General features: G+C 39.0%; 1 protein-coding gene across 1 annotated transcript; it reads right to left on the bottom strand.

Annotated features, from left to right (window-relative positions):
• Positions 1-348: 348 nt before the first annotated feature.
• Positions 349-26,678, bottom strand: LOC118216973. The gene is made up of 14 exons (XM_035398666.1): positions 26,230-26,678; positions 24,841-24,936; positions 24,444-24,674; positions 21,319-21,341; positions 21,118-21,236; positions 20,199-20,737; positions 15,875-15,926; positions 6,413-6,621; positions 5,384-5,479; positions 4,988-5,218; positions 4,176-4,198; positions 3,632-3,827; positions 1,238-1,302; positions 349-1,121 (listed from the first exon to the last, which is right to left on the bottom strand). The coding sequence occupies exons 1-14, from the start codon at positions 26,635-26,637 to the stop codon at positions 536-538; spliced, it is 2,874 nt and encodes a 957-aa protein (XP_035254557.1). The 5' UTR covers positions 26,638-26,678; the 3' UTR covers positions 349-535.
• Positions 26,679-27,678: the final 1,000 nt, after the last annotated feature.

The raw sequence follows: 27,678 nt of genomic DNA, 5'->3' as shown, positions 1-27,678 counted from the left end.
GAAGAAATGTGGTTCTTTGTAAAGTTACATTTATAGTTCCAAAGTTTAGATCAATAACATTTTATATTAAGAACAAAAATAGTCTCTGTTACTGCAGGAAACATACTGGTCAAAGCAAGGCTGGTCAATTACAACAGAGTGCTGTTCAAGCACCAGCTTTATACCCCTCTACCAGAACAAAATGTACCGACAAGGTAACCAAACGGTTATTGTTACCTCTGTATGCATGCCTGCTCTCTTCTGATAGGCTATTAAAACACCCCCCTTTATACTTCCATGTTTCCGGTAGCTCCATCCGAAATCAACATTCATGCATACTGAGGCCTATCACACTGACCAAATGTGATAGGCCTCTGTGCGTGTGCCTCCCATTTGGTTCTGGTAGGCCATCAACCAGTCCCCTTTGATCAGTTCACATGTCTAGTCTGCCGCAGATCAAGTCAATAACCAGGCATGCTGAGGCAGATTAGAAACAACCAAAATTCCTACACCTCTTCATGGTTCAAAAAAAAAGAAAAGAAAGAAAAGAAAATGCTCACTGGGATGACATCACTGTTATGGAAACTTTCACTGGGCATATGTGGAGGGGTTCTTCATTCTTATCTCGTTTCAAACCGGGAGAGAAGTATGGGAACACTCTCTCAGTAAATGTGTCTTTAAAAGTGTAGATGAGTGACATGTCACTGGAGTCGAAGAAGGACACCTCCCCCCTGTCATAGTCCAGCTGCGCTCTGATGCTCTGGGGCTTCCTCTTCAGTCTGAGGTCAGTAACTCCAGATGCTCTGTACATATCACCATTCTTCAGCGTTAAGACCCAGAATCCTCTCTTTGGGATGCATGGTATATCTCCCTTCCTACTGATGGACTCTTTCATCACTCCTATAGTCCACTCAAGTTTATTCCCAACCTTTACCTCCCAGCTGTGTATCCCTGAGGTAAACCCCTCAGATCCCATCACACTAACGCAGGAGTTAAACCTCTCTGGGTTGGCAGGATATTTCTGGTATGTACCTGTGTGTCTCACAGTGGTCAGATCATCAGAGAGAGAGAGAAAGGGGGGTGCAGTATTGGGGTCCAGAAACACAGGAGCTGAAATTTCAAGAGGAAAGATATTTAAAAGCCTGAGAAAAGAGAAACATTTCAAATACTCTATTTAGATTAGGTCACATACAAAGGAAATATACAAATAATAAGAATTATGGATTTGGATGGCAGGTATGCCATCCTGCTAAGTCACACTTTGGCAGGGCAGCGTGCCCCATACAAATACAGCACTGAGAGTTTGGCACTTTGCAGGGCTCCCTAAAGAAATAACCACAATGACCACAAACTCTCAGCCCTTAAAAACTTTCATTTCTGTACCTTCTAACACCCAAACCTAGAGGATTTTGCGTTTTTTTTGCGTCTTTTTCCTGCCTGATTAGATCATCCCAAATACTCCAGGCCCAAAAAGAATATATGTCTCCCTATTGGACATATATAGAAGTGCACTCATTTAAAACAGCAACAGAGGCGGACATGGTGGCACAGTGGTTAGCACTGTCGCCTCACAGCAAGAAGGTTATGTGTTCAAATCCCCGCTTGGGGCCTTTCTGTGCGGAGTTTGCATGTTCTCCCCGCGTTCGCGTGGGTTTACTCCGGGTACTCCGGTTTCCTCCCACACTCAAAGACATGCATGTTAGGTGCGCTCCTGCAGTTGCCCTTGACCAAGGCACTGGCCTCAGAACTGGAGTTGGTCCCCGGACGCTGCACTGTGGGTGCCCACTGCTCCTAAGTAACTAGGATGGGTCAAAATGCAGAGGACAAATTACCCCACGGGGTTCAATAAAGTATATCTATCTATCTATCTATATATATATTCTTCACTAGTAGCTTCCCGGGGAGAACATCTACCTATGACACTTTTGGATGAGCAACAGGCTGCGTTCAAACCCCACCTCGGACTCATAAAAACCTCTCACTCAAACTAAAAATAAAACACTGAAACTATATTTTTGCATCTCAATAATCTTTGTGGGAAAGTAATTTATATTTCTGTATTTATACAACTACAGAATAAATATAACCACGCTTTACACAGTTCCTTCCGCCTTCGGTATTTTGACTGAGTTTAATGTTAGCTACCTATCAGCGTTGCATTGCGGTCCGGTAGGTAATGTTACCGGTCGTATAGAAACTGACACAGGATAATGACTTCTTCACGGCATGTATATCTATTTTCTTAAAAAGTGACAATGTCGAATACATCGCTCTGCCATATCTACTGTTCAATACTTTTTAACTAGGCTACCATGACTACACTGCAACGCCACTTTTTTAATTTTCAAGTTAGCTAGCTCTATATATCCTCTACCGACATACAAAAAATTGTAAGTTATGTACAATAACCCATTACAAACGCTTCCATTGAAAAATATGAAATACACTTTCATTTATTTGTCATTCATTTTAAAGGGAAAATGATTGAATCCATATGTGTTTCTGTCAGCTAGAATGTGTGTTTAAATGCATGTGTATGTGTATGCATGTCTCTCAACCAACATTTACATGAATTACTATTATCACTAACTCATAACAAACACAGTACAAAAGAAATGATATCTGAAGAAAAACACACTTTCAACATACAAAAAATGCCAAGTTTCTCACATACAAAGCACTGTCTATAAGTCATCATTCAAATCCATACCTATCATTAGGAGTATTGGTATCAAAATTGCACCAAAGTTACATGAAACAATATTGGTCATTTTAGCTCACACAAATTAAGCTGTATTCCAAAGCAATGCTGCTACCTATCCATCCATCGATTATCTACACCTGCTTATCCTGAGCAGGGTCGCGAGAGTTGCTGGAGCCTATCCCAGCGTGCATTGGTCGATAGGCATGAATACACCCTGGTCAGGCTACCAATCTATCGCAGGGGGGACACACCATTCACTCACACTTATGGGAAATTTATGGTCTCCAATCGGCCTACCTGCATGTCTTTGGACTAGGGGAGGAAACCCAAACGGACGCGACGAAGAACATGCAAGCAGAGATTCGAACCCAGAACCTTCCTGTTGTGAGGCGACAGTGCTACCCACAGGACCACCTAAATTATTTAAGTAACTTGGCCCTGTGTTATTTCATATTACCATTTGAATAGAACGTGGTCATTCAAACTTTTAAGTGTCACATCAAAGTATCACATAAAAAAATGTTTAATTTGTCTTAGCTAAGATAGCCAATCTTGTTTATTGTAACTTGGTCTAATTTTGATATCATTACTTCTAATGGCAGGCCTAGATTTTGCAAGTCTTAATGACTTATAGTCCTTTGTATGTGTGAGTAAATTGCCATTTTTGTACATTGTACATTATATATACTGTAGTTAAAGTGATTCATACTTTAAACATGAAATGAATGTGAAAATGAATAAATCAACTAACACATTTCAAAATTCAATTCACACAGCTAAAAAAACATTATTAATTAGGTTTTATATATAATGCAAATTCTGTGTTTGCCTGGGTTCTAATTTCAAATTGAGAGAAGAGCAATGCACCCCACGGGACCTTCATAAACTTGGAGGGAACTGAGACTGGGTGACTCCGTATTGTTTATCTTTAGCACCATTTCAGAATACAGCTTGTTTCTTCAGATCTGTGTGTTCATTAAATACATGCAAAAAACATAATTTCACCGGCTGCCCCAGATACTCACTGTACTGCACCATCTCCAGCATCTTCTCCCAGACTCTGAACTTCAGGTTGCCCAGGTGTTTGGCCACATCTATCAGTGCCCCTGAGAGCAGCTCTGGATCCTGCAGTGTGCACTGGGCTCTGTAATGACAAGCAGGAGTCACTCAAGATTTAAATGGTAAATGGACTGCATTAATATAGCGCTTTTATCCAAAGCGCTTTACAATTGATGCCTCTCATTCACCCATTCACACACACTCACACGCCAACGGTGAAAGGCTGCCATGAAAGGTACCAATCAGCTCGTTGGGAGCAATTAGGGGATAGGTGCCTTGCACAGGGACATGTCGACTCACCCAGGGCGGGGGATCAAACTGGAAACCCTCCGACTGCCAGACAACCGCTCTTACCTCCTGAGTTATGTCGCCCCAGATTTAGGGTTTGAAGATACTTAAACAGACACTTGAAAATAGGTCAGAGTCTACATACCTTTCCTTGATGTTCTTGTAGCTCTGAAAAACACAACAGCACAATTGTAATAAGATGTATACATGTATAAACATACTCAGTAGACACCATCATGGGATACATGTTATAATAAGTGAAAAACAAGAGCCAGGCAAATAAAAGTGATGTAATTTTAACAGGAAGCAAATACGAATGAAGGTACTGTAATGCACAGGTAACTGTTAAAATAAAGGAAACGCTTGAATAAATGAAGGATGCAAAGAATATTGAAAGCAGGAGCTTCCACACAGGTGTGACTCCTGAGATAATTAAGCAATGAACGTCCCAGCATTCTCACGGTTGTGTATAAAAATGCTGGGCAGGTTTTGTTGACCATTCATTTTGCTACCATGTGGCTGGAAGATTTCTCAGCAACTCTGAATCAAATGACTGAACATCTAGAGAGTGAACAGGCAGTTGCATCCGTCTTGAACTTTGCAGCAGTTGCCTGCATGTAGTGTACAGTGTCATTGCTATTATACACAATGGTGAAAGACAATTATGTGGGGAAAATGAGGCCTTCAGTAAATTATACAGGACATGTCCTACTCTGCAGTGGTGATGTTTTCTATTGACTTTCTGGTGACACCAATTTTTCACAAAATTCAAAAATATTAAAAAAATATGTGATGACATTTTAAAATGAGCAGATGCATATCTATGAACACCTGCACCCTGAGTTTGACACTGTCACAGTAGGCTACTGCTGCACTGGTGCAGAATAAGGGAACACGGCCAAATATTGTGAAAAACCACAAACCAGCATATTGAATTAAAATAAATCAAGCTCCTACCTGTAAAACGGAGGTGTCTTCAGTGCCCATGGCCTTCTCTATAGCTGTGATTTTGTCTGTAAGAGTGGAGATGTGTCCTGTGATGTTTTTTATCTTCTCTTTCATTGTCTGACTCTTCTGCTCTTCTTCGTCCCTCAGAGCAGCTAGTCTGGCCTCCTCTTCCTCTCGCAGGAACTGGTGAAGCTTCTCAAACTCTGCCTTTATCTGGCTCTCTGTGTGCTGGGCCTGACTCTGGAATTCAAACACACTATTTTAAACTTGAATAGTGTAACTATGTTTTGTTATTTAAATGTGGCAGCCAGTGTGTTTGTTATGCCTGTCACACACAACATAAACCAAAAACAATGCTTTTGTATTTTTGTGTACCTAGAAAGTATTCCTAATTGCTTTCCTTACCCTGATATGTTCTGCTGTTTTCTTACATTCTTGTTCAACCTCAGTAAACCTCTTCAGTTTTTCTTTAATAAGATTAAGTGCAGGCTTGAGTTCCTCCTGGAGTTGAATGAATCAGTTATCACTTACAGAAAGACACAAATGGCACAGTGATACCCCTGCTGCAATACAAGTGAAGGTCACAACAGCTTATTAAGAACATGGGGAAAGTAGTCAGGAAAATATCCCTCCTACAAATTAAGTAAAGATTAGTGAAACATACAGTACTTATAACACAGCATAACATTTTATGTGATGCATTTTCAAAACAATTAAACCAGTCAAATTTTACAGCATATAGGATTAAAAAATACCTTTTGCTGGGTTGTAATTTCATATACTTTATAGTAGACTGTAAGAAATGTTAACGCACTTATAAAATTGATTTGACTTATTGGTACAATTATTTTTTTGCACATACGTATAGCTCTTGTCTCCACCAGTCATTATGGATTTCTTTACTTCCTGGTTGTTGCTCAGTGCTCTCCCCAAGCAAATAACAGAGTATTTCGCAGCAGTTTTATTAGGTTGTGACCTTTATAATATTAAAGGTCGTGTGATATCTCCATTTGTCCTGTCGGTACTTATAATTTGACACATCATTGCTACAGATTTCTAAAATGGCTCTGTGTACTTCAGTGTTCATGTTGGGAGCCATATTCTCTGTAAAAGGCCCCCAAGCACAACTGTCAATCAAGATTAACCATGCTTGCATTTTATTCATAAAGCCCTACACTGAAAGTCTAAAATATGTGATTTTTTAATGGTTGTAAACACTTTCAGATACAGTGCTGCCTCTTCCTGCTTTTGCCTGATCAGCAGGATTGTTCCTTTGGCGGCCGTTGCGAGTGGAAGTGGAGACCAGACTGACTGTATTTACAAGACCTCATACCACAGCCGTCCGTCAGAACTGAATGTTTTACACAGAGATATTTTACACATATTTGATTGTGTCTTGAAAATATAAAATACAGTATATTCAAAATGGAATACCTTCAGCGCCAGTACAGCCTCTTCCACTGGACAGACCGGGTGGTTTCTGTGTTTTTTTGATGTCTGACAGACGAGACAGAGAGGCTCTTTGTCATGTTCGCAGAATAATAGAAGTTTCTCCCCATGAAGACTGCAGTCTGTAGTCTTCTGCTTTAAGTAGGTCTCCACAATGCTTCTTAAAGCCCAGTTTATAAGTGCCATTTTACAAACTCAGTCTCTCAGTCTGATATTTTCACTTTCGCTGAAACTACAACAGAACACACCCCATGTAATTCAAAACTGGAACAAACTGGCTGATCAAGATTGTTGTCTTCAGTCTTCTTGAACTCTTATATCGGTCATTATTTGACTTTTTTTGACGACATCGGGATCGGCAGTTATGCCGTATAATAAACAAAAAAACAAAGATTATTTATCTGTACTTGTCTGTTCGAACGTTGTAATTGCTATTTGCTAGAATTATCCAGTAGAGGGAGCTCTAATACAAGTGTGAACTGCAGCAGCTGACGCGCTACTTCTCTAATAAGACGTTTGTCACTCGTGCCTCATCCAATATTCTCCACTGCAATACTTGTCTGCACAGATTCGATTGCCGCAATAAAGGTATGTATATTTAGTGAAAGTTTTTAATTAAATGCGTTTATACGACCACTATGTTTATCAATCCTCATTATCAAGCGAGCGAGCTAGCTAACATATTTGGTTCACTTTAGCAAGGTAGCTGGCTAGCAAGCCTTTATGAAGTGGCAGTGAGCACATAAGCAGCGTAGGATCTACATTTCCAGAGGACATCGCTGTATTCTCAAATAAATAACCAGCCAAAATAAAATGGAGATTGAATGTATCACACATTTGTTTTTTTATCTGAGATAATGATATCAGCTACTATATGATGCTGTGTAAATAGCCAACGCGTGATTGCAAGCGAGTAGCTATGTCATCTAGTCACGCGTCATCGTAGCAAGCTATCCAGACAGTAAAAACGCAGATAAAACACTTCTAACATGGATCATTTTAAACCATGTTATCTAGCTTTGTCGTGATAACTTGAGAGAAGGATTGCTGTTGGAGAAGTGAATCAACCAACAGTTAGCGCGGGTAACCTGCACGAAAGCGCATTGTAGTTTTCTTTCACGTATTTCATCCAGTCAATTTAATTTCATCTAACGTTACACTTGATTCACTCTTTAGCTCCGCTAGATAATGTCTTACTCTTTGAGATCATGTAGTAGAAATAAAATAAGAAAATATAATTAATTTAACTTACTGAGAATATATAATAAGAAATAATGAGGCTGTGTATGAAATGCTTATGCATTTAAACTAACGCATTAACGCTAATGCGGTATTGCGAGCGAGTGTGTAATCTAGTCACGAGCCAGAGCGCATTGTAGTTATTTTCACCGCCTAATTCTTATGGGCAGGGAAGCTCGCTAGATAGTCTTACTCTTTGAGATCATGTAGGAATAAAATAAGAAAATATAATTAATGTACTGAAAATAGGTACTAAGAAATAATAACAAATTAATAACAGCAACAACAATAATAATACTATTCATAAAAATACATGTTTGAAACTGGAAAACTGATTTTTTTAAATTATTTTTTTTATAGATGGCTGGAAAAGAAAGGAGTAAAAGCAAGGTGTGGAGTTATTTTGATTTCACACACTTAAAGATGGTGTTTGTATATTTAATTTAATATCATCTTTCACTTTTTTATCTAAAAAGTTCTTTGTGTGTTTATTTTTATTTGTTTGCTTATAAGTTAAATGTTCTTAAATATAGAAACTTGATTGATTTGAAAATGTTGCACTTTTTGACAAAATATTGGTCAAAACATAGGTAATCGGTAGACTCTCCAAAATCAGGATCGGCATCGCACCCAAAAATCTGGCATCGGTCGGGCTCTAATGATAATATGCCTGAACCGGCTGCTCTGGGGGATTTACAAGGTGCAGCCAGTAGTGTCCCCCTGGATTAATTAAAATGCCCAGGCAAATTTTATTTATTCAGCATATTCATTCAGGAACATTTATTTAGCTTGTTTCAAGACACTGAAACAAGAATACATAATCTGCATTCCTCTAAGAGCCCTTACTGGACAAACAGACAGCACATTCCCAATAAAAGCATGTAGAGGCTAAAGGCCAATTCATGGTCCAGACGTAGCATACACGGACCGAACTAAAAATGACGAAATAGCGGACCTCAGCGTACGTCCACCTGGGCATGTCCGCGCGAAGCTCAATTTTTGTGACCGCGAGTACCTAGCGTACGCGTACCGGTGTCACACAAATCATGGCTCGGTATGAAACTGTTTCACATCGACATGCATTTCATGCGGCACCGGAAACACACGGTGATGCAGAATACACAAAACAGACATGGAGTCGACATTTGAAGAGAGACTGGCTGAAGAGGTGAGAAGGTACAGGTATCTATACGATTCATACCAACGGGATTATGAAGATTTTCAGAAGAACAACAATTAATGGAGAGAAATAAGCACAACGCTGGGCAAGGATGAGGCCATGTTGTTTACAGTCCAACTCCCGGCAGAAACGGAAAACGACGCGCAGAGACTGTGGGAAATGTAGGGCTTGGGTATGCGGTGGTACGACTGGAGTATGAAAGGGCAAACGACTGCGGACTGTCCGTCCGCACAGCGTGTGCGCCCTGTATTTATAGAAATGTAAAAGCCTTAAGGAGACATTAAGATGAAAAGGAATTAAATTAGATAATTCTACATTTTCAAAATATGTTTGCAGTAATTATAGTTAAACAGCTATATGAAACACCAAAATTCATTGTCATTATTTTCAGTTTGAGTGACAGACCGCCTTTTTCTCTTAGCATAATTTTTTAAACAAAAGTAGATATGAAATTCATTCCTCCCCTATTTCTCTGTAATTTAAATAGGCGTCGCAATGTTTTCACAGATGTAAACATCAGCAGTTTGGTGTCTTGTTACCATAGACAACAGAACCCTCTCCACAGCCCTTTGCCAAAGTATAAATGCAAAATTTTGTGCGACACTTTCATTTTTGTCGCACGACCGCAAGGGTCATGTGACAAAGTATAAATCACGCTTTAGAATTCTACAGCCATTTCAGAAGCGAAATGGCACCGAAAAAGGCGCTCTCCATCTTATTCAAAATAAGTCCAGAAGAGATTTTGTCTTGGTAAAATGAAATTTTATTCAAATTACAGCCAATCCCTGTCTTGACATCATTCTGATTGTTCAATTCCAGGTATCCAGGTTATGTCAGGAAAGAGGCCCTATAAAAAGAGGCCCTATGGCTAGACACGTAAACCTAGACTGAACAACAATATTTGTATATGTGTTTATTCTCCAAGATTTTTGACAGTGAGATTTTAATAATTTCTGTTTCATGAATGGGTGATTTTAGTCATTATGATGAAAAGGAGACATGCACCGCCTTCTGGACTGCAAATCCGCAGCAGCTAGAATAGTACGCCACAGCCTGGTATGCCAACTCGCTAACTGCCAGTGCACATGTTTTTTGGTGTGTCACAGGTCAAAATTTGGTAAACCCAAATGCAGACTCAGACAGTGTGGCGAAACTCCCGTAGGAGATGTTTAATGCAACGGCACACAATACAGCAGGCAGTCTCATAGTCAGCTCGTGCAAAAGATCAAAACCAGAAAAATCCACCGGGGCAAAAGTACAAAACATTAGGCAAAAATCAAAGTCGAAAAACAGGCGAAGGTCAAAACAGGAAATCAACAAAGCTAAGACGGCAGGCAGAAAACGGTGGTCGGGAAACAGGCAAGATCGAGCACGAGACAAACTGACAGGAGTAAACGCTGGAAAGGCACTGTAAACAGCAGGCACAATCTGTCACTGAACAGCAGGGGAACAGAGAATAAATACTACAAGAACCAGGTGAGTGAAATGAGAGATACTAGAACAGAGCGTGAGAATGCAAACGGAACAGGTGAATGAAATGCGAGTGATTAACCAGTGTGTGAGAATGCGACCAGAACAGGCGAGGGTGATCAGCAGAGGGGAGAGATAGTTAGAGGAAACCACGCCCACACTACAAACCGAAGCAAAGATTGCACAGGAGAGAAACAGATAACCAACTAGAAAGTGAAGTGACAGCAGGAACATAGCATGGTGGCTATCATGAGATAGCAGTCATTCTGGTAAGACCATATCCAGCTGGTAGGCCAGCTTTGTACAAGCAGCAGACCATCACCAAATTACAGATGTTAACCAGCTGGAGCAGAAGCTGGTTCCAGCTAAATTCCATTTTAGGCTGTTAACTGGATTGTCCACCAGGTCACATAACTCACATAACTCTAATGGATGTGCTTATGTTCTCTTTCATTGTAAGTCACTGTAGATAAGAGCATCTGCTGAATGAATATAATGTACAGTGCATATGAGTGATGTCCAGGAACAACACCTCACTCCAATGATGCAATTAACTTATTGTACAAATCACCATTGTTTAGTTGAATTAGCTCACCAGTAATTGACTCACCTGCAGTTGTATTATGACAATATAATGACAATGTAATGTCATTTTAATTCATAATTAGACATGCACATCACTCATTAACCCACGTGTTGTCTTCATATTATGCATGCACTTTGTGTTCACAGGGTCAAAAATGACCCATTCCCAATGGATCCTCTGTAATAAAGTCTCTTCATTGAATTTTAAACTTTAAATAATTCGTTTTCAGAGAAGCAACCTGTGTCCTCATCAGTAAATCAATTAATACCTTTACAGTCCAGAGAGACTGTATTTCTTCTGTTCATACCACTCGCCTTTACTACAAAACTCATGTCATAATTGTTTACTTTTGCTGTAATAGATGTGTGACATTTAACTTTGATTATGACTTATGATTTTATAACTTCATATTTAAAACAATCATTCATCACAATCGTCATTTTTTGTACCCTGATGGTACAAATTCTATTACAAAAAATACAAATTTTATAAAAATATAAAAAAGGGCCGTGTTCAACTTTTTTTTCTGGCAGGGTTACTCCAGGAAAACTAATAAAAGTTCATACAAAAAAAAAAAAAAAACAATTTCTGGGGTTTTAACTGCCATTAAGTTGAGGATAGAGCATTTTTGACCCTGAAGGCAAAATGAGGGTTAAATATTTTATATGAAGTCAAAAAGATAAATAAATAAATAAAAACATGTTATTGAACCGGCTGGTAGTTACACATCATTTATTGAATGACGGTGCTTTATTATCATTGTTTTGTGAGTAAAAAGCATGGAAAAAGGATGTAGGTGCATTATGTGTGCCCAAAGGGCATGACAGTAGCATGGTTGGGGTTCAGTCCGGATGGTAGGAAGCATCACATAAAGCCCTTGTGTGCGTGTTTGTGTGTGTGTGCGTGTGTGTGCATGTATTTGTTTGTGTTTATGCACCTGAGAAGGAAAATATCAGTGTTGGATGTGTCTGTCCATGCCTTCTTTGTCATCATTTCGATGACGACACACCCCAGGCTCCATATATCTGTTATGACTTTCTGTAGAGAGGAAAACTTCCTCATGCAGCCATAAACCAAATGAAGATCAAGTACTTTCATAAAATGGGCTATACAATGACAGAAACATTATTTATGCATGTAGCCTTATCTTTAATAGGAAAATCATGTTTTAAAAATGTTTTTAAATTCAGGCTGAAATAATTGTAATAATACTGTTTGGAAAAAATAAGCAGAGCCATCAAAAGTTGAAAGCTTTTCAAATTTTTTAATGGTCACTGGAATAAATGATGCACTAAGCAAGTAAATTAACAACAACTGGTTGGACTGCAAAATTCATGGTGCAAAAGTGGTAGAGTGGCGCCACCTGCTGGATAAAGTGCAGTGGTAATTTCTCACTCTCCTCCTGGCAAGGGTATCTGTTGTAGGTGATACTGAAATCAAAGGGCCTTGTGTTATTCTATGGCTTGACACACATGTCAACATTCTACAATTGAGTTTTTTTATGGTTTGGGTCATGGTAGATGTGCATCCAAGCAACATTTTTTAATGTACAATTTATTAAAATAAGGAACGTCTGCATATTAATAGACAGACTTAAAATAGATAAAAGTCCAGTGTCTTTCAGAAGAGACTGGAATGCAGCTATTTTAGTCCTGGTGGATTGTACACACTATAAGGACAGCATGGTTGTTAGATTTTGCAGAGTGGCCTACTAAACTTTGCAGAGTCTACACAAGTACAATGAATTAGGCAGACACTTCGCTTTGCTAGTGAACTGTATCTGATCATGCTTAATATCCCATAATAAAACGGTGAAAAGACATGCAGAAATTTTGCCACTGGAAAAAAAAGTAATAACAATAAAGGGGAAAAACAGTATGAAATCCTGATATTTCATTAGATGGCTGTTGAATAATGATTAAATGGCAGTGTAGTATAATGGGTAAGGCGTTGGGCTTGTAATCGAAAGGGCACAGGTTTGATTCCCAGATGGGGCACTGCTGTTTTAACCTTGAGCAAGGAATCCGAAAAATATTTTATGGTAAAATACTGTTTTTTTACTTAACCTGCACTTAACCTGCATTGCTTCAGTATATATCCAGCTGTATACATGGATGCAAAGAAAATGCTATGTAAGAAGTTGTGTAAATCACTCTGGAAACAAGCATCTGCTAAAAACCTGTAATTATTTATTGCCATTATCTACAATAACGCAGAAAGTGTTTTGTAAAAAAAAAAAAAAAATCCAGTGGAATCCAGAAAAATATTTAATGGGAAAAATGTTTTTTTTTTTTTTTTTTTCTCCTTATTCACAGTGTGGTGTGGAAAACCAAGTTGATATTGGAATCATTTACCAAGCTTTACACTGCAAAAGAATAGTCACATTGCGATTAGATATTCTAGCTCATTCAGAAGATTAGCCCATCTCCATGAACGCTATTGAACACTAGTTTCAAGACAATCGATTATTTATCAACAACCTTCTAAAGCCTCATATTTCCAACGTCGCTCATAATGGTTTTGCACTTACTCCACTATATATGATTAAGGGCCTCATATGATTAATGGTCAACACATTATAAAAAGGTTCAGAATACTCAAAAATTCAAGGAAACTTGCTTCAGTAATATTTTTTAGTTTTACGTTTAACATTTTTAAATTTCAAAATGAATTAGTTCAGAAAATTTGCATTTCATTGTTGGAAAAACTAAAAACTCAGTATGAATCTGTTAGTCTGCTGTTAACGTATGGAACTGTTGTGTGGATCCTGGGTGAAGACTGGATGGATGCTAGGTAGAGACCGGATAGATGACCAGTTGCGGTTTCTAGTCCTCCACAAACAGCCGTTGTTTTTGCTGTCCAGTTCACTGCAGTACCGAATGCCACTGAATCTATTAAACTCGGGTTTGGGACATTATCAGGGTTAAACTAACCACACCAGTTCCAGGAAGAAGAGGGCAGAGGAACTCCCGTGCATTTAATTAAAAAAAAATGTGTGTGAGCATAGCTAGCAGCAGAGCTCTAAAGCCGTTCCTGCTGAACGATGAAAGAGACGCTCTCTTTGCGCTTGAGCCACCGAGTCAGAAACGGGCTTCTGCCGCCGCGTCTCTGAAGCCGCTTTTACGAACATCCGGCAGCGCAGACGAACGGTCCCTGTGAAGCTCGCCGATCCGGCCGAAAACCAAACTAACAAATCCAGCTCCGCAGAAGAACTTCACCACATCCTTGAAACTTTGAACAGGGCAAGTGTATTTCCCCTCACGGACATACGGCCTGATTTATTGACACCTTTAGCAAAACCAACAACGCAACCAGTGATTGGTCATGGCATTTGTTTTGCGCCAATCAATGGTTGTGTTATTCATTTTGTGTTTACCACGTGCTAAAATGTTTTGCACGTGCTAAAGGTTTCAGTAAGGCCCTTACTGGCTGGCTGAGAGCTGGATTGATGGAGTGAGTTGAACACTCGGCAGAGGGGTGTGATATTGCTGATCAAGCACGGGGGGGAGCGGTCAATTAAACAAACTTTGGAAAAAAATACACTCGTCTGCGTATTTGCTGAAGGGACCTTTCTTGTCAACAGGCACGAAAAAAAAACAACTGCAGTGCTCATCTTGTTTCCTTATGTAATTATTCTTGCACTTAAAATTAAAAAGACAAAGCAATAATGAACTGTGTTCTTTTCTTACAGCACACACTCCAAACGCATCATGCATACACATGCTTTCGGCATATTATGCACACACACACACACACACACACACACACACACACAAATTAAATAGCACACACACATGCACATGCACTCACTGAACACACTCTAAACTGTAGGCAAATAATGTATGATGTAGTTAGTAAGTTGAAAAAGTCATTCTAATTTTGAGCTGAAAGGTTAGTGTGTGCTAAATGGCATTCTCTGGCAGCACACGTGACCAATCCAGTCTCTCGTCATGTAAAGAGCTCTGGTCACAGTGAACACGAGTCGCCCCGAAAACAATGATGTGTTCATTCATTCAGTCAATTGTTGTTACATTACATTCTATTATTTTAATCTTCAGAAAATTAACTGCTGTGTCAATGTTTCCTTTTCTCTGCATGGTTAAAAAAATGCGCTGTAAGGTAACCCTGAAACAAAAAGAGCTGTACCTCTGATTACAGAATCATGGTGACGCACATGTATGTTTTTGTTTGGTTTTGTTTTAAATAGGTTTATTCATTTATCTCCAGGTTTTGTTTACTGTAAATGCATTTCTTCATTGTCATTTTCACCAGTTGTAGTTTAACGCAATGTTTTAGCACATGAGGATTGTTTTGTTTTTAAATAAATTAATGTTGGAGAGACAACAAGGCCTGGCTGTGACTTTCTTCCACTGTATTATTTTTAGGACACCGTGTTGATTTCGTCGGGAAATTCACAGAAGTCTGCCTCTTATCAGACCCCAAAGGAAAACAGACTGTTTACTGTGCTGACAGGGAGTCAGCAATAGTGACTAGGAGACTTTTGGGTCAGCATTATGTAAAACTTAAGGTTAGGTTCTTCATAATACAGTGTAATCATGTTTTCTGTTGTTGTGAAGCCAATGTCATGGGGAACAAGTAGGGTGTCTCGACTGCAAAGGTTAACCCAATGCGGGATTCATTGTTGTACTCTTTTGTCTGTGTCTATATATATAAGGAGAGAGTTGCAGGTTCCAAGAGACTTGGCAGCTCAGTCTCGTACGCATCACAAGTATAGCCATTTCACCACTCACATTTTGCACCATTGTATATTGTCATTATTACTGAACACACTGAACAATAAACTGCATTCATTTTAACCCGCCATTCCTCGTTGACACTGCACACCTAACATACACATGGGACTCAGGATATCTGCACCCCATAGTCACTCACCTATACACTAGTGTTGTAGCAGGATACACAATTATATTTATGCAGGCTACACTATTCACGTCTACCAAGTTAGACGCACGAAACTGGGGCCACTCTACTGGTGGGCAGTAGTCTCCACCGTCTGGGCATAACTGTTAGCACAGAGGAAAGATTAAAACACTGTGTTGTCACTGAGTCAGATAATCAAGATAACATAAAATTAATCCCATTCCAGTAGTGACTTTGATGTGACAATTTTTGGTTTCTTACGGCTGGTGACCTCCATGCGCCATTTGGTGTATGTGAGGGGTTTCTTACAGTTTAAAGACAGACATCCAGATAAATCCAGTGGATCTTTACGTCCCTCTGGTTAATATACATTTGTATGTAGACCTAATTTATATTTGCATTGCTATAGTAGTGTGTGTGTGTGCGTGCGTGTGTGGTTGTGTGTGAATAGACAATAGAAGACAATTATAGATGTGGGCAGTTTTGAATGAACCACCTGAGTGCCGGAGTTTATTTCTGTTTCTGTTCACTAATGTTTATTCTGAAGCTCAATCTATAATGTTATATGTTACATTACGCTAATGTTACTGCTCCTGGCACCTTACATTAGCTTGCGTTTCCACAGCTAATGCGGTGAGTCACCTCTTTAAATGTGTTAAACTACAGCGACGGGTCAAATAACATTACAAGCATATTCTATTGTGTTCTATTATATTTATATAATATTTAAATGGAAATTATTTAAAATATACTATGGAATACATAATGAGATCCTCCTGAGAACTTACTATATGAGCCTTAAAGTGTCAATCCATTATTTTTTCATATTAAAAAAAGATGTATTTGATACCTTTGAAAAGTGGCATTTTTTGTAGCAATATCGATTTAATGTGTTTGTGTTTGTAAATTGCACTTCTATATGCTGTTTTCCACTGGTTGTGTCAGGTGTGAATTCTTGCCACGTATAAAAATTTGATGACGCATGCACAGAAGGTGCATGTGCTTAAAATCAGAGACCCTTCCCCAGAATCTCTGCTAAAATTCTAGGGAGAAGACTGAGAAAGAGAGGCATCGGCAGTGCAAAGTTTTTAAACAAAGCTGGCTGGGGTTGCATAGGCCTACACATTCAAAATGGCTGAAAAATCAATGGAAAGAACACTATCTTCATATAATAACCCACGAGCTGAAGTAACCAAAAAAGGAAACCCTGACAATCCGAAGGCACTCTTAGTCTAACAGTAACATCAGTACATAACCTAACCTAATCCTTTTCTTTTTCTTGTTATAGTAATAAAAAATAGTGAAAGTGAGTGCATGTATTTACATCGTACTTACATAGTCCAACATTGGTACCTAACTCACCTCCTCCTTTTCTTACTTCTACAGAGTTGTGGATTAAAAATAGTGAAAGTGAGCGTATCTATGCGCACCATGCTTACACAGTCTGACATTACCTACCTAACTTAACCTACCAAACCTTAGCTCCCTTATTTCTCATGGTTGATGTCTCTCAAAGTAAAATTTACCAAATGTAACCACGTGTTGACACTTTATCTTTAAAATTAGGTTTGCTCAATATTACCATGTCGGACAACATTGCTGGTTGTCCCCAGGCTTACACCCCTAAGCAAGCCATGCCCCCTTGTTTGGGGGTGTAGCTTTCTTTCGAATGGAACTCTGGAATTTGGAGTATAAAAAACTGTTGTGACCACCACTGACCACAAATGTCACCAAAACTGCTAAATTGCAGATAGACTCAAATGTGAATCGCATGGCAAAAAATGTGTAATGTATTTTTTTAGTGTTTGTAACACACTAATATAAGTACTTTGTTCATATTTCTTTCAGAATACGAGCCTTAAAAGTTTCTGAAACTTTTGTATGAGTGTATGTCAAGCGCAAACTACCACAGTTCCCACTTGACAGCACCCTACCCAGTTATCCCACAGCCCAACAACACAGCACTTGCACCCAGAAAGTAAAAGCAGTGATTACAATATTTATTCATATAATGCAAACTGAAACAAATGTATGAGTAACAACAATAATTTGTTCCATATTCCTTAAGATTTGTAGCCTTCAATTTATTTTAAGTTACTACATGTAGTTAAGGGACTTTTGGACTGAAGGTACGGCATTAGCTTTCTGGGCCTTCTCGATGCATACACGTGTGTGCGTGCATGTGAGTATCTACATGGTCTTGCTGCCATGCGTCTGGCTATACGATTAGTAGATCTGTGTAAATTTATAGAAAATGTGAATCATATATGCAGTGTGAATTGCAGTTTTTATGTTGTAATACAGGTTGGGTGCATGATATGTTCATACTGAATGTAGGATGTATTGATGATGTATGTGAAGCAAGTCCAAGTAATACCATTTGAAAGATGCATGGCATTTCACAAGGCAAGTTGTAAGGCAATTAGTATTTCCTATTTTATTTACACTTCAATCTTATTGTTTTCACATTTTCCTTTCCTGTACTATAATATGTGGCCATTATTCAATCAAAAATAATGTTCCAAAAATAATTTTGGAAATATTGACTGCAAATATCAATTTATCTGATTTGTGAAGATCAAGCAGCTTCATGCTCATGCTCAAGTTTTCACCAAACTACAGAAGCCTGTCTGCTGGGCTTTACTTATAGCAGTGGTGTCAAACTCGTGCCATGGAGGGCCGTGTGTATGCAGGTTTTCATTCCAGCCTCAGATCTTGATTATATAATTAGTTAAATTATTTGCTGAATTAGGGATCCAGGTTTGTGCACAATGGTGACCCGACGTCTATGGTGACCCGCATTGTCTAAATAAAATTTTTCTTATATTCTGTGCTTCAATGCAGTTAAACGCATATGGCTGAATGAGTAATTGGACTCAATTAAGGCAGCATTAATTGGTTGGAATGAAAACCTGCAACCTGCAACCAGCAACATGCTATAAGTGTCCTATACAATAAACAAAGTGAATGAATTGAGTAAAAATATACAGACTTTATTCTTTTAAATATTCAGTTTTTCAACCACTAGACTCCTACTTTTTGTCATTTAAATTAACATGATTTGATGAAAGAGAATGATCTGAAATCAACTCAAATCTGTATAGTGCATTTGAAAAACACTTGTCACGATCAGACTGTATAAGGTCACGATACACTTCACAGTAAATCCTGAACAAAACCCCCACAAGAGCAAACCTAGAGTGAAGGTGACAAAGAAAAACTCCATGGGTGAGACACATAGTGATGCTATGGGAGATACAATCAGAGAAAGCTTTGTGATTACTTGCAAATGCGTATTATTTAATTATGCTTGATTATTCTAATAATTGCATGAATTAATTGTCAATAAAGGAAAAGGAATAAAATTATTTTTAGACGAATAGCAGGTGTACAGGTGAGACTACTGAAGGCTCAGAAGGTAAATCCTACAACATGGAGCCGACAGGGTGAATTTATTCTTCACTGGATCTGCACAGTGAATCTGAAAAGTGTACTGGAGACTGATACAATCAAACTAAAGAGAGCTCACAATAATCATGCATTTCAAGCTTGTACACTGCCTTATAAACCCAGCTAGAGAGGAATGGCATCAATCAGGCATAAAAGTATTTGATTTAACCACAAGTGCGCATCCATCCTTCATTAAATTAATAGATAAAAGAGCTCATCTGTTTTGTGTATAAACATGAAATAAAATTTTGTCTAATCATTCAGATCAAAACAAAACCCAAAAGATACTGCCTGTACGTGCTTTATCAAAAATGCATGTACTGTTCATTTATTCTCAAAAGAAAAATATGAAAAGAAAATGAATTCATCATAATTATTATTATTAAATGAATTTCCTTTGTAGTACTCTTTCAGTGTGAAGTAATCTGGTCCATTGGAAAATAAAATATGTAGTTCCGAAGTTTAGATAATTAAAAATGTATATTAACAAGAAAAGATTGTCTGTTTTACCACATGAATCATACCAGGTAAGAGCAATTAGCATACAATGTTGTTTAAGTACCATTTTTATACCACTTTCCCAGGTATAGGACCAATAACCAAACGATCATTGTTACGTCTGTATGCATGTCTGCTCCTTTCTGATTGGCTATTAAAACACCTCCCTTTGTACTTCCACCTCTTCGGCAGGTCCATCTTAAATCAACATTCATGAATACTGAGGCCTTACATTAACCAAATGGTCGTTACCTCTGTGCGTGTGTCTGCCTACCATTTGGTTCGAGTAGGCCATCAAGCACCCCCCTTTGGTCAATTCACATCTCCAACAAGTCTACCCCAATTCAAGTCAACAACCAAACATACTGAGGAAGATTAGAAACAGCCAAAATTTTCACAAGTATAACATCATCAGTTTGTTAATCTTTTAACAAACACCTTCATCATCATCATTAGGATGATGTCACTGTTACAGAAACTTTCACTGGGCATATTTGCAGGGGTCCTTCATTCCTACCATCTTCTTTCAAACAGGGAGAGAAGAATGGGAACACTCTCTCAGTAAATGTGTCTTTAAAAGTGTAAATGAGTGACATGTCACTGGAGTCGAAGAAGGACACCTCCCCCCTGTCATATTCCAGCTGCACTCTGATGCTCTGGGGCTTCCTCTTCAGTGTGAGGCCAGCACCTCCAGTTGCACCGTACTTATCACCATTCCTCAGCGTTAAGACCCAGAATCCTTTCTTTGGGTTGCATGATATCGCTCCCTTCCTACTGATGGACTCTTTCATCACTCCTATATCCCAGGCAGATTTATTCCCAACCTTCACGTCCCAGCTGTGTTTCCCTGAGGTAAACCCCTCATATCCCAGCACACACCCACAGGGTTTAAACCTCTCTGGGTTGTCAGGATATTTCTGGTCTGTACCTGTGAGTCTCACAGTGGTCAGATCATCAGAGAGAGAGAGACAGGTATGTACAGTATTGGGGTCCAGCACCACAGGAGCTGAAATATCAAGAAGAAGGATATTTAAAAGGCTGAAAGAAAAGAGAAACATTTCAAATACTCTATTCAGATTAGGCCACATACACAGGTAATTATATATAATTATGGATTGTAATATACTGTGGTTATAGTGATTTATACTTAAAAAATAAAAGCTATTTGCATTATGAAATGAATAAATCCACATAGCAAATTCAATGCACACAATTCACACACTAAAAACCTGTATTATCATCTATATGTTGATTTATTGTTTGCTTTAGTTCTAATATTAAAATTAAGAGCAGTGCAGTGCAACACCTTGGAGGGAATCGAGACTTCATTAAATGTTTGCAAAAAACATTATTTCATTTATTTAAGTATCTGCCCCAGATACTCACTGTACTGCACCATCTCCCGCATCTTCTCCCAGGCTCTGAACTTCAGGTTTCCCAGGTGTTTGGCCACATCTATCAGTGCCCCTGAGAGCAGCTCTGGATCCTGCAGTGTGCACTGGGCTCTGTAATGACAAGCAGGAGTCACTCAGGCTTTGGGGTTTGAAGTGACTTAAACAAAAAAGATGAAAAGGTGAGTCTACATACCTTTCCTTGATGTTCTTGTAGCTCTGGAAAAAAAAAAAACACAATAACAGCATAATTGTGATAAGATGTCTGCATGTATAAAAGTATTCAGTAGAGACCAGTATGAGAGAAAAGTAACAATATGTGAAAAACAAGAAACATGCTAATGAACATGATGTAGATTTTAACAGTATGCACATAAATGAAGGTACTGTAATGTACAGATAACTGTAAAAATTAAGGAAACAATCCGTCTCTTGCCTTGTTACTCTGTAAAGCATCTTTGTGACATTCTTCTGTAAAAGCCGCTATACAAATGTTGAATTGTACTGAACTTGGGTAAATGAGGGACATATAAAGCATTTTGAAATAAGAAGTTTCCACATAGGTGTGGTTCCTGGTTTAATAAAACAATGAACATCCCAGCATACACACGGTTGTTTTTAAAAACACTGGGTAGGTCCATGTGACCATTATCTTGGCTACCATGGCTAGACGAGATTGCAGTGACTTCAAAAAGGGGGTCAGCTGTAGGTAGAGTACAGTCTCATCTCATAAAGAACACGTTTTCAACGTACAAAAATGCCAGGTTATTCACACATACAAGACCAGTCCAGATCTGCCATTAAAAGTATTGATATCAAAATGATGCCAAGTTACGGTACTACAAACAATATAGGCTATCTTGCCTCACCGAAATTAAATAAAATGTATTCCAAAGCAATGCTACCCAATATTTCCTCAATTCTTTCAAGTCACTTTTGCAAAGCGTTTTATTATGAGAATGAGAAATGCGAAGTGACCCTGTAAGCAACAGTTGTGGATTATGGCTATCCTTGTGTGAATTTGTACAGTCTGATGAGCGTGTACCGTTTAGCAGTTTCGGTTTGCTATATATGTAAAACAGTGGCTGTGACAAAGGGTGCGGTGGCGTAAGTGTAAACGCATCAGAAACGCAGCTGAAATATGGCCAGTGTATGTACTCACAAATTTGAGGCCATCCAACGAGCCTTGATTGAGAAAAAAAATCAGCAAGTCTGTAGAATTAGAGCTCCCTAGGTCGCAACTTGTGTACCCTGCTGTCCTGCTCCGTTGTCTGTTTCGTGGAGATGCACTTTTAGTGTTTGTAAGGTTTATAAGGCATTTTGATAGGCTTATCTGCAGGTGGGAATCCGCTTTGCTGTTTTGCGAAGCTAGAACCGGAAAAGAGGCTTTGCATATGAGAAAATAACAACAGTGTGAGAGAAATTAGGATGAAATGATGAAATTGCGTAGTTGAAACAATATGTTTTTAGCAGAATGGGCATGTAGGTGGAGGTTGACATGATCACAGACTATAGTGCGAAGTAAATGAAGTGACCATGAGCGAGCTTAGTTTCCTAATTGAACGGTATACAGTCTCTATAAAGCATTAATTGTTAAAGTGGAGGGTTAAGTAATGTGTGAAATCTATTGCACTGATGTGCTCTTCTCATGTTCAGTAGTAGCAGCTATAATTATGAGCGAGTCATGATTTTAAATGTAATGTTTCAATGGGGAGTTGCAGAACGTACATACGCAGTAATTGTATGTGACTAGACAGACAACAGGGCAAGGTAACATGAATGTAGAAACATGGCGTTTCCTGATAAAAAGGTTTTGTACGGTAGCCAAGTGAAGAAATACAGTTAGTAGAAATGGCACAGCGGTGAACTGGTGTAACTTTTTAATAAAAGGAATACATTTGCCATCATGAAATGCATATGGGTGGCCGTGAGTGAGTTTTGGTAAAGAAAATATAAAAGCGTAAGAAAACATTAGTGTAAAAGAGGAAATAATCTGCCTGAGGGCGAGGCGGGATTCAATCCTTCAACCGGAGGTTTACCAGTCTGTGACTTTGTTACTGCAGCCCCATGACATAGCTATGCAATGCGTTAAATATCATTAGCAAACCTGTCCGTGGTTTTAAAGAAGAACACAGGCCAATAAGCACAGAAGAGCTCCCGTTGAATCCATATGGCTTTGCAATATTGTAGCCGGTTAATAACTGAACGTGCAGACGGTACGCCATAATGCAGTGTATACGTTCGGTGAACGGTGGGTTGATATGGTGTAAAAGCAATAATTGAGAAGTAGTAGACAATTATTAGTGAGGGTAAAAGCAGGTTACAGAAACATGCTCCTAGCTGGGATTGAACCTAGGAGCCTATGTTCCCAAGACTGCAACCTTGCCCACAAGGCCACAGCAGACTAGCTGTTTAAGCTAGAAATGTTTCAGAATAAAAAGGTATGGGTATTTTGCGTGTGTATGCGAGTTTTTGATTGGGTCGTGTAGGTGAAGATTTTGCTGATGTCGGTAAAGTGTCCAATGGGGAGACATGTTGTTAGTGGGATAGGCGGCAGGAAAAATAATAAGGAGGAGGAGAAAATGCGAAATCCCCTTAGTTTGGGGCTTTATTGTGTGGATATGAAGTTGTTTATGAAATCTGTGTGTTGAAATGGGGTCAGAATGTACAGAATTTAATGTTTTTTTAAGGGCTGTGTGTCTGTGGCTGTTGTGGTTATTTCTGTGGGGAACCCTGAAAAGTGCCAAACTCTCGGTGCTGTATACGTATGGGGCATGCCCCCGCCAAGGTGTAACTTGGCGGGATGGCATACCTGCCATCCCAACCTGACATCCCAATTACTATTACAGAGCAAAGAATGGTCAAAGATAGATCTGAGGTGAAAATGAAGCTTTCTGTAAATCATACAGGACATGTCCTTCCATGCAGTGTTGATACTTTTCAACTGAAATGTGCAAAGATCTGCATCTTCACACATCAACATTACGATTGATTTCACCAACACTAATCCCACCAAACGCACCCAAACTGAATCACATTCACAATTCACAAATTATTCATTCTTGCTTCTGAGACTAAATGCTTAATTCACACCAAGTCTGATTTTGTCACACAGAAACATGCATGACGACATTTTTAAATGAGCAGATGCATCTCTATGAACTCCTGTACTCCGAGTCTAACACTGTTATATTAGGCCACTGCTGCATTTGTGCGGAACAAGGGAACTTTGGAATGCAGCCAAATACTGTCAAAAACCAAGAACCAGCACATTAAAATAACTGTTTGTTGAGTTTTAATGACATTGAATCAAGCTCCTACCTTTAAAAAGGAGATGTCTTCAGTGTCCATGGCCTTCTCTATAGCTGTGATTTTGTCTGTGAGGGTGGAGATGTGTCCTGTGATGTTTTCAGTCTTCTCCTTCATGATCTGACTCTTCTGCTCCTCTTCCACTCTCAGTAAAGCTAATCTGACTGCTTCTTCCTCTCGCAGGAACTGGCGGAGCTTCTTAAACTCTGCCTTTATCTGTCTGTCTGTGTGACGGGCCTGACGCTGGAATTCAAACACACATTTTTAAACATGAATAGTGGAATTATGTTTTGTTATTTATGTATGGGAGCCAGTGTGTTTGATATGCCCGTCACATGCAGTAGTCACCAAAAAATAATGTTTTTGTATTTTTGTGTTGCAGTAAAGTATTCCTAAATGCTTTACTCACCCTGATGTGTTCAGCTGCTTTCTTACATTCTCGTTCAACCTCAGTAAACCTCTTCAGTTTTTCTTTAATGAGATTAAGTGCAGGCTTGAGTTCCTCCTGGAGTTAAATGAATCAGTTATCACTTTCAGAAAGACACAAATGGCACGGTAATGCTTTAATTCAAGAAATGGTCAGCATAACTTATTTAGTACATGAGAAATGTGGCAGGGAAAATAGCCTTCTACAACTCAAGTCAAAGTCAGTGAAACATACTTATAGCACACTGTGGGGTGGGGATGGCTGGTTTAAGCAGCCACACCTGCCCTGGGTCAAGCTAATTGGACCTGGCCAATTGGATAATTGGTTAAGAATTAGATAATTGGCTAGGCTAATTGGACCCGGGAACAGGAGTGGCTGCACCTGTGCATAGTGAGGCAATCAGTGCGCACAGGTTAAATCTGCCATTCCCACTCACACGAGGAAAGCCTCTGTCATGACAGTTTTTACATCTGCTCAGTTGGCTGTAACATCTTGCCACCCTCGTAAATAAACGTGGACAGTTTGAACATCATCACCCTGTGTCTCTGTGCTGGAGGGCCCCTTGGAAAGCTACTTTGGTGGCCTGTGGCAGGCTTGTTTGCCACACACACCATTTTATGTTATGTGTGTTCAGTAAACCAGTCTTTCATCAATTTTTCAGCATGTACAGGATTATTACAAAATAACTTTTACTGGGTTGTACTTCATATAATTTATAGCAGACTGCAATAAATGTTTATGCATAAAATTTATAGAATTGATTTAACTTTTTAGTACAAGATTCTCTTGCGCATATGTGTAGCTCGTCTCCACCACAGTCATTGTGGACTTCTGTACTTCCTGGTTGTTCCTCAGTTCTCTCCCCCAGCACATTACAATGTATATAACAATAGTTTTATTAGGTCTGGACCTTTATTACATTAAAGGTAACGTGATATCTCTATTTGTGCTGTCAGTACAAATAATTTGACACATCATTATTGCATATTTCTAAAATGGCTCTGCGTATTTCAGTGTTCATGTTTGGAGCCATATTCTCTGAAAAAGGCCTCCAAGCACAACTGTCTGTCAAAATTTAAGCATGCTAGCATTTTACTTATAAAGCCTTCTACTGAAAGTGTGAAATATGTGATGTTTTAATGGCTGAAACGACACTTTTAGGTACAGTGCTGCCTCTTCCTGCTTTTGCCTGATCAGCAGGTTTGTTCCTGTTGCTGTCTTTGCGAGTGGAAGTGGAGGCCAGACTGACTGTATTTACAAGACCTCATACCACAGCCGTCTGTCAGAACTGAATGTTTTACACAGAGACATTTTACACATATTTGATTGTGTCTTGAGAATATGAAATAGATGTCATTTAAAATAAATTACCTTCAGATCCAACGCAGCCTCTTCCACTGGACAGACTGGGTGGTTTCTGTGTTTTTTCGAAGTCTGACAGACGACACAAAGAGGCTCTTGGTCATGTTCGCAGAAGAATAAACGTTTCTCCCCATGAAGACTGCAGTGATCATCACTCTTGCCTGCAGCTTCCCTTATAGACTTCTGCATTAAGTAGGACTCCACAATGTTTTTTAAAGCCAGGTTTACAGGAGGATCCTCCATAGAGGCATTTCTCCTGCAGACAGGACATTCTCGAGAGCTCTTCTCTTCCCAGTACTGCTGCAGACATATTTTACAGAAGCTGTGGCTGCATTTCAGGAGAACAGGCTCTTTAAAAATATCACAACATATAGAGCAACAGAGATCGTCCTCAGGAATCAAAGGTTTAGCTGCCATTTTACAGACACAGTCCCTCACTCTGATATTTTTACTTTCAGTTTTTCTGAACAGACAAAAGAGCACAGAACACACCCTATGGGGCGTTGCCATGGCATTCAAAACTGGAATAAACTGGCTGAACATACTTGTTGCTGTTGTCAGTCAGTAGGAAATCCTTGACAGTGTTTGTCCTCTCTTACATTCAGAGATGATAATGCACCTGAACTGACTGCTCTGGAGGCATTTACGGGGTGCAGTAGTGTACCACTGGTAAAGGCTATTTTTGTTAATATAACACATTTCATACACAAGAAAAATTCTATGTGCTTCACAAAAAAAAAAAAAAAAACCTTCAAAGAAAGAATAAACTGCTGCCCTCTAAGAAAGTCCTTACGGGACAAATAAACAACTCATTCCCCACAAAAGCATATAGAGGAAAAGAAAAGGTGACATAGAAATAAGACTAAATGAAATTAGATAAAATTAAAATTTTAAAAACATTTGCAGTAATGATAAAAAAATAAATACAGGTGATTTTAAAACAACATAATAAAAATCAATAGATAATAAATTCAAATAAATTAGTGCCATGTCATGGAGAATAGGACTGTCCTGAGCCTGCTTTTAAAAATAGGTGAGCGTTAGGGTATGTCTCAGGTCATCCAGAAGTTTATTCCTGCAGTGAGGGTCCTAAATCCATACATAATAACTCAAAGCATCTTTGCCAGTTTTTGTTTCACCTTGGGAACAATTGTCAGACCCTTCCCTGATGTACTGAACGGCCTGGATGGGTCATACCCAAAATGTAAGTCAGTGATGTACTGTGCTAAGTCATTTTTTTCTTTATAGACAAACAGAAGGATTTTAAAATCTATTCTGTAAGCCAATGCAGTGATCTAAGGACTGGTATAATGTGTTCTGCTCTCTTAGTCGTACTCTGGCAGCAGCATTCTGGATCAGCTGTAGTAACCATTGCAGTAGTCTAGCCTAGTTGCAATAAAGGGATGATATCAGCTTTTCAAAGTCAGATTTGGACATGAAGTCTCTTATTACTCATTA

Source organism: Anguilla anguilla, chromosome 2 (assembly GCF_013347855.1).
Source record: "Anguilla anguilla isolate fAngAng1 chromosome 2, fAngAng1.pri, whole genome shotgun sequence".
Taxonomy (NCBI): domain Eukaryota; kingdom Metazoa; phylum Chordata; class Actinopteri; order Anguilliformes; family Anguillidae; genus Anguilla; species Anguilla anguilla.
This window is presented reverse-complemented; position numbering and strand designations above follow the sequence as displayed.

Coding starts and splice junctions, on each gene's coding strand:
- LOC118216973 (XM_035398666.1), bottom strand. CDS start 26,637: ATGGCAGCTAAACCTTTGATTCCTGAGGACGATCTCTGTTGCTCTATA. Junction 21,342..24,443: donor AAGACATCTCCTTTTTAAAG/GTAGGAGCTTGA, acceptor TTTTTTTTCCAG/AGCTACAAGAACATCAAGGA. Junction 4,199..4,987: donor AAGACACCTCCGTTTTACAG/GTAGGAGCTTGA, acceptor TGTGTTTTTCAG/AGCTACAAGAACATCAAGGA.